At 31.5% G+C, this 7621-nt stretch overlaps 1 protein-coding gene across 1 annotated transcript; it reads left to right on the plus strand.

The window, feature by feature from the left end:
* The first annotated feature begins 580 nt into the window (after positions 1–580).
* Positions 581–3536, plus strand: LOC135658299 (NAD(P)H-quinone oxidoreductase chain 4, chloroplastic-like). Its single transcript, XM_065176112.1, is given in 2 exon segments — positions 581–2418; positions 2420–3536. Coding segments are annotated over 2 exon segments (1413 nt in total). The 5' UTR covers positions 581–1416; the 3' UTR covers positions 2831–3536.
* The last annotated feature ends 4085 nt before the right edge of the window (positions 3537–7621 follow it).

Below are 7621 nucleotides of genomic sequence, written 5' to 3' on the forward strand. Positions count from 1 at the left end.
CTCTATGGATTGATCACAAGTCGAAACATGGTTAGAGCACTTATGTGTCTTGAGCTTATACTAAATTCGGTTAATATTAATCTTGTAACATTTTCTGATATATTTGATAGTCGCCAATTAAAAGGAAACATTTTCTCAATCTTTATTATAGCTGTTGCAGCTGCTGAAGCAGCTATTGGTCTAGCTATTGTTTCGTCGATTCATCGAAACAGAAAATCAACTCGTATCAATCAATCGAATTTGTTGAATAATTAGTGATAATTATCATGATCATATATTGAATAATCAGTTATAATGATCATATAAATCAAGACACCACACAACATGATAAAGCATAAGAAAATATAAATGAAATTGGAATATTTTTCTATTTCTATTCTTTCACTTTCATATTCCATTAATGAAAAATAATTATATTCTTAATTTAATTGGTATTATAATTTTTTTATTTCGTTTTTTATTTGTTTATTTTATTTAATTTTAATGTATTTAAATTTTAATGTTTTTAATGTATTTTTAATGTATTATATAATAATATAAATGTATTATATAATAATATACTGCATAATATTATAAATATTATAATAAAATAATAAAAATAATATTATTAAATAATAATATGTTAATCATATTACGAAAATAAATTAAATTACTAATTTAGTTTTATTTTTATATATTCATATTTCATATTGAAAATATGAATATTGAAATATTGATTTGAATGATTGATCAATTTGTTTTGTCGGCCAATTTTTATTTACACATGTGACTCGTATGATCATGATTTTTGAAACGGAAATCAAAGTCTCTTGGCTTTTTCTCATGAACAGATTTAGAAATATATTGATTCTTAAAATTTTAATAAACCACTGCTTCGTCTGGTGTCTATAATTAAATACTAATTTTCTACCAGATTGAAAATTTTTGATGTTAAAATCTGGAATTTATAGATCCAATGTCACATTCAGTAAAAATTTATGATACATGTATAGGGTGTACTCAATGTGTACGAGCCTGCCCCACAGACGTATTGGAAATGATACCTTGGGACGGATGTAAAGCTAAGCAAATTGCTTCCGCACCAAGAACCGAGGACTGTGTGGGTTGTAAGAGATGTGAATCCGCCTGCCCCACGGATTTTTTGAGTGTCCGTGTTTATTTATCATATGAAACAACTCGCAGCATGGGTCTAGGTTATTGATACGTTACAAAAAAATCCACTTGAATCAATTGATTCCTCTTTACCGACAAAAGCCCGTACTCGAGAAAATATATTATTCTATTCCGAGCACGGGTTTTTCTGGTCAAACGTATCTTGTCTTTATCACGAGTTATTTTCCTTGGTTAACAATACTTGTTGTTTTGCCGATATCCGTCGGTTCTTCCATTTTCTTTCTTCCTCATAAAGGAAATAAGATGTTTAGGTGGTATGCTATATGTATATGCTCGTTGGAACTCCTTCTAACAACCTATGTTTTCTGTTATCATTTCCAATTGGACGATCCATTAACCCAATTGGAGGAAGATTTAAAATGGATAGATGTTTTTGATTTTCACTGGAGACTGGGAATCGATGGGCTTTCCATAGGACCTATTTTACTGACAGGATTTATCACCACTTTAGCTACCTTAGCGGCTTGGCCAGTTACTCGAAATTCGCGATTGTTCTATTTTCTCATGTTAGCAATGTACAGCGGTCAAATAGGATTATTTTCTTCTAGAGACCTTTTACTTTTTTTCATGCTGTGGGAGTTAGAATTAATTCCTGTTTATTTACTTTTATCCATGTGGGGGGGAAAGAAACGTCTCTACTCGGCCACAAAGTTTATTTTGTACACTGCGGGGGGCTCCATTTTTCTCTTAATAGGAGTTCTAGGTATGGGTTTATATGGCCCTAATGAACCCACATTAGATTTTTCAAAATTAACTAATCAATCATATCCTGTGGCATTGGAAATAATATTATATTTTGGATTCCTTATTGCTTATGCTGTCAAATCGCCGATTATACCCCTACATACGTGGTTACCAGATACCCATGGAGAAGCACATTACAGTACATGTATGCTTCTAGCTGGAATCTTATTAAAAATGGGCGCATATGGACTTATTCGGATCAATATGGAATTATTACCCCACGCTCATTCTATATTTTCTCCCTGGTTGGTAATAGTGGGAACGATTCAAATAATCTATGCAGCTTCAACCTCTCTCGGTCAACGGAATTTAAAAAAAAGAATAGCCTATTCCTCTGTATCTCACATGGGTTTCACAATTATAGGAATTGGTTCTATAACCGGAATGGGACTCAACGGTGCCATTTTACAAATACTCTCTCATGGATTTATTGGTGCTGCGCTTTTTTTCTTGGCAGGAACGAGTTGTGATAGAATACGTCTTGTTTATCTCGACGAAATGGGGGGGGGTATCGATCCCAATGCCAAAACTATTTACCATGTTCAGTAGTTTTTCGATGGCTTCTCTTGCATTGCCAGGAATGAGTGGTTTTGTTGCGGAATTATTAGTATTTTTTGGAATAATTACTAGTCCAAAATACCTTTTAATGCCAAAAATGCTAATTACTTTTGTAATGGCAATTGGAATGATATTAACTCCTATTTATTTATTATCTATGTTACGTCAGATGTTCTATGGATACAAGCTATTCAATGTTCCAAACTCTAATTTTGCGGATTCTGGACCACGAGAACTATTTGTTTCAATCTGTATCTTTCTACCCGTAATAGGTATTGGTATTTATCCGGATTTCGTTCTCTCGCTATCAGTTGACAGGGTGCAAGCTATCCTATCTAATTACTTTCATCGATAGTCTTTCATTAATAATACGGAAATATAATTTTTGTCTTTGATTTTAAGATTTTTAAAATCGTTCGCTGTACAATGCAAAAGAATAAAGTGAATTAGAATTGTAATGAGATGCATTTTGAGTTTTTGAGAACCGTTTTGAATAAGGAATGATTCAAACGGTTCTCAAAAACTCGCACAAACAAGAAGCTTTTTATATATATATGGGATGATGTTCTTATGTATTCTTTATGTAGTTTATTCAATTATTTATCTGTGTAGTTTATTCAAGTAGATGTTAATGTGAATGAACCATAACTATGTAGACCTATTCCTAATAGATTGATTCCAAAATAACATACCCAAATTATAAGAAATCCTATAGAAGCCACAAGTGCCGAATTCATACTTTGCAAACTTTGATTTGTTCTACTTCTAATATGTATTCTAGTTCTAGTATGTAAATAAATCGCGAATATGGTCCAAGTAATAAAAGCCCAAGTTTCTTTGGGGTCCCAATTCCAATAAGATCCCCATGCCTCATTAGCCCATACTGCTCCACAAAGAATGCCTATGGTTAAAAAGGTAAATCCTAAACTAATGACACGATAACTCCAATAATCCAAACGTTGAGTCAATTGATATTTATAATAATTTCGAAATGAAAGAAAAGAAGTGTTTTTAAAAACACTTCTTTTTTCATTCAAATATTGAATCTCACCAAAGAAAAATGGTTTAATTAAGAAATTATTACCTTTACAAAAAATATCGATGTTTTTTCGAAATGTAATGACTAGAAGAGCGACTGATAATAGTGATCCGCATAAAAGAGCTGCATAGCTTAATAACATCATACTTACGTGCATCATTAACCACTGAGATTGTAGAGCAGGTACTAATATTGCGGATTGATGCATTTCAGTTAAAAAACCCGACGTGGCAAAGCCTTGTGTAAAAATGGTACTTGGTGCGGTTATTGTGCTTAAATCATTTTTATGGTTCCCCATCTTGGAAATCATATGAATAATGGAGAAACTGCACGAAAGGAAGATTAATGACTCGTATAAATTACTTAACGGAAAATGTCCTGAAGAAATCCAACGAGAAACTAATAATCCTGTTATAGAGAAAAAAGTGGCTATCATCCCTTTTTCCAATGAATCACGCAATCCTACGATTTCGCGGACTAATAAGATCATTAAATGAATCGTAATCACAATTGAAATTATCGAAAAAGAGATATGAGTTAATATATGTTCTAAAGTTGTAAATATCATAAAAAGGGGTCCCATTAGAGAATTTAAATCGAGAATTGAATACATTATAGGATCCATTGTGTCTCTTTTAGAGGATTTATTTTCTAGGATTTCAAGGATGCCGCCACTCGGACTCGAACCGAGATGCTCTAGCACTGCTTCCTAAGAGCAGCGTGTCTACCAATTTCACCATGGCGGCTTACTTGAAATAATAATAGTCAATTCATGTTGAATCGTCGAGAATCAAGGATTCAATATAGTTTAGTAAACATTAGAATCGATAAATCAAAATTCATTTAAATTCCTATTTGAATCTCTATTCAAAAAAAGAATCTTTAGTTGGGATCATTGTAAGTTTAGTTTTAATAATAAAGTAAGTTTAGTTTTAGTAAGTTTAGTTTTAATAATAAACTTTCGCGTACTAGAAACTAAGTTCTTCCAAAACAGTTAGAACTCAATAGTTTTGTTGTCTGTCGAGGTATAGAACTAAGAATTGTTCATTTTCTATTTTTTGATTCGTTTTTTATTTATCCGATTTGATTTCATAGATTCAAACAAAATGAAAAAAAAAATATTTTTTTTTTCAATGAAGAAGATTAAATAACCAGGATTTCATATGTATAACAATTTCATCACTAAATCAAAAGAATTTGAAATTTTCTAACGATTTCGACACCTTAGTATCATTCCTTAGTATCATTAGAGTATTAATACTCTTCATATTATATATAATGGTCTCTTCATTATATATATAATGCATAATGGTAAGATTTACCAAACTAATTAGGTTTTTGTTAGGCATATAAGAAACAAAAGAATTTTCATTTCTATCGTAATCATACTCTACTTTTCACAATAGAAAAATATTTTTCTATTGTGAAAAAAGTAGATAGAAAAAATATTCAGAATTCGATATACATACCTTTATTCTACATACCACATCTACATACTACAACAGCTAGTTCTAACTCATATTGATATTGAGGAGTTCAATACATTAATTAATGTGAATCGTTCATCTTAAAAAATTCGAAGTTCTTCGGGTATGTCAATTCCGATTATTCCAAGACTTTATTATTTGTTTGTTGCACAAAAAAACTTTTTGAACGTCCGGTGGAAACCGATTTCGCTAAGGAAAAAGCCTTTACTGCAGCTAAAAATCCTTTTTTTTTCCAAATATTTTTACGAATACGTTTTTTTGACATAGAAGTACGCTTTTTGGGAACTGCCATTCAAAAAGGGTTACCAGTTTTTATCGTTGTATGTGAAAGACATGTATTGTTTTGTTCAAAATAGATTGTTCCTTTTAGTCATTATCTATACTTATTCCCTGGTAGAATAGTTTTAAAAAAAGCATTTCGAATATGTTTAAAACCTATTAAAAAATATATTTAAAACCTATTAAAAAATATATTTAAAACCTGTTTGAAAATATATTTTAAACCTATTAAAACATATAATTTTATTAAAACATAATTAGAATCAAGTACTCCTTTTGGTATAACTCTTTTTTCTTATTATACTATATAATATGGCTATAAATTACCAGAATAGAATATTCTACTAAGACTAGACTAGAATAGTAGAATTATTAAAGATTTCATTTTGTTTTCTTATGGAACATACATATCAATATGCATGGATAATACCTTTTCTTCCACTTCCAGTTACTGTGTCAATAGGATTTGGACTTCTACTGATTCCGACAGCAACAAAAAATATTCGTCGTATATGGGCTTTTCCTAGTGTTTTACTGTTAAGTATAGTTATGGGGTTTTCAGCCAATTTATCTATTCAACAAATACATGGAAGTTCTATCTATCAATATCTATGGTCTTGGACCATCAATAATGATTTTTCCTTAGAGTTCGGATATTTGATCGACCCACTTAGTTCTATTATGTCAATACTAATTACTACTGTTGGAATCTTGGTTCTTATTTATAGTGACAATTATATGTCTCATGATCAAGGATATCTGAGATTTTTTGCTTATATGAGTTTTTTCAATGCTTCCATGTTGGGATTAGTTACCAGTTCCAATTTGATACAAATTTATATTTTTTGGGAACTGGTGGGGATGTGTTCCTATTTATTAATAGGATTTTGGTTCACACGACCGACTGCAGCAAGTGCTTGTCAAAAAGCTTTTGTAACTAACCGTGTAGGGGATTTTGGTTTATTATTAGGAATTTTAGGTTTTTATTGGATAACAGGTAGTTTCGAATTTCGGGATTTGTTCGAAATAACTAATAACTTGATCCATAATAATGGTGTCAGTTCTTTATTTGCTACTTTGTGTGCCTCTTTATTATTCATTGGTGCAGTTGCTAAATCCGCACAATTCCCCCTTCACGTATGGTTACCCGATGCCATGGAAGGACCCACTCCCATCTCGGCTCTTATACACGCTGCTACTATGGTAGCAGCAGGAATTTTTCTTGTAGCTCGACTTCTTCCTATTTTCATAGCTATACCTTACATAATGAATTTCATATCTTTAATAGGTGTAATAACAGTACTACTAGGAGCTACTTTGGCTCTTGCTCAAAGAGATATAAAAAGAAGTTTAGCCTATTCTACAATGTCTCAATTGGGTTATATTATGTTAGCTCTAGGTATAGGTTCTTATCGAGCTGCTTTATTCCATTTGATTACCCATGCCTATTCTAAAGCTTTATTGTTTTTGGGATCCGGATCCATTATTCATTCAATGGAACCTATTGTTGGATATTCGCCAGAAAAAAGTCAGAATATGGCTCTTATGGGTGGTTTAAGAAGATATGTTCCAATTACAAGAACTACTTTTTTATTGGGTACACTTTCTATTTGCGGTATTCCACCTCTTGCTTGTTTTTGGTCCAAAGATGAAATTCTTAATGATAGTTGGTTGTATTCACCAATTTTCGCAATAATAGCTTGTTTCACAGCAGGATTGACTGCATTTTATATGTTTCGGGTGTATTTACTTACCTTTGATGGACATTTGCGCGTTCATTTTCAAGATTACAGTAGCACAAAAAATAGTTCGTCCTATTCAATATCTCTATGGGGAAAGGAGGTAGCCAAAGCAGTCAATAGAAATTTACCTTTATCAACAATGAATAATAGGGTCTTCTTTTTTCAAAGGATATGTATAAAATTGATAATAATCTAAAAAAATGCATACGATACTTTAATACTTCTTTCGAAAAAAAGTACACTTCTATGTACCCTCGCGAAGTGGACAATACTATGCTATTTCCTCTGCTTATATTGGTATTATTTACTTTGTTTGTTGGATCAATAGGAATTCATTTTGATCAAGGAGTAATAGATTTGGATATATTATCCAAATGGTTAACTCCACTCACAAACCTTTTCCATCCAAATTCGAGTTATTCTGTGGATTGGTATGAATTTTTTACAAATGCAATTTTTTCAGTAAGTATAGCTATTTCCGGACTATTCATAGCATATATCTTATATGGGTCTGCTTATTCGTTTTTCCGGAATTTGAACTTTATCAATGCATTTGTAAAAGGTGGTCCTAAAAGGATTCTCTTGGACCAAATAAAAAA

The sequence above is a fragment of the Musa acuminata genome, unplaced genomic scaffold (assembly GCF_036884655.1).
Source record: "Musa acuminata AAA Group cultivar baxijiao unplaced genomic scaffold, Cavendish_Baxijiao_AAA HiC_scaffold_387, whole genome shotgun sequence".
NCBI lineage: Eukaryota > Viridiplantae > Streptophyta > Magnoliopsida > Zingiberales > Musaceae > Musa > Musa acuminata.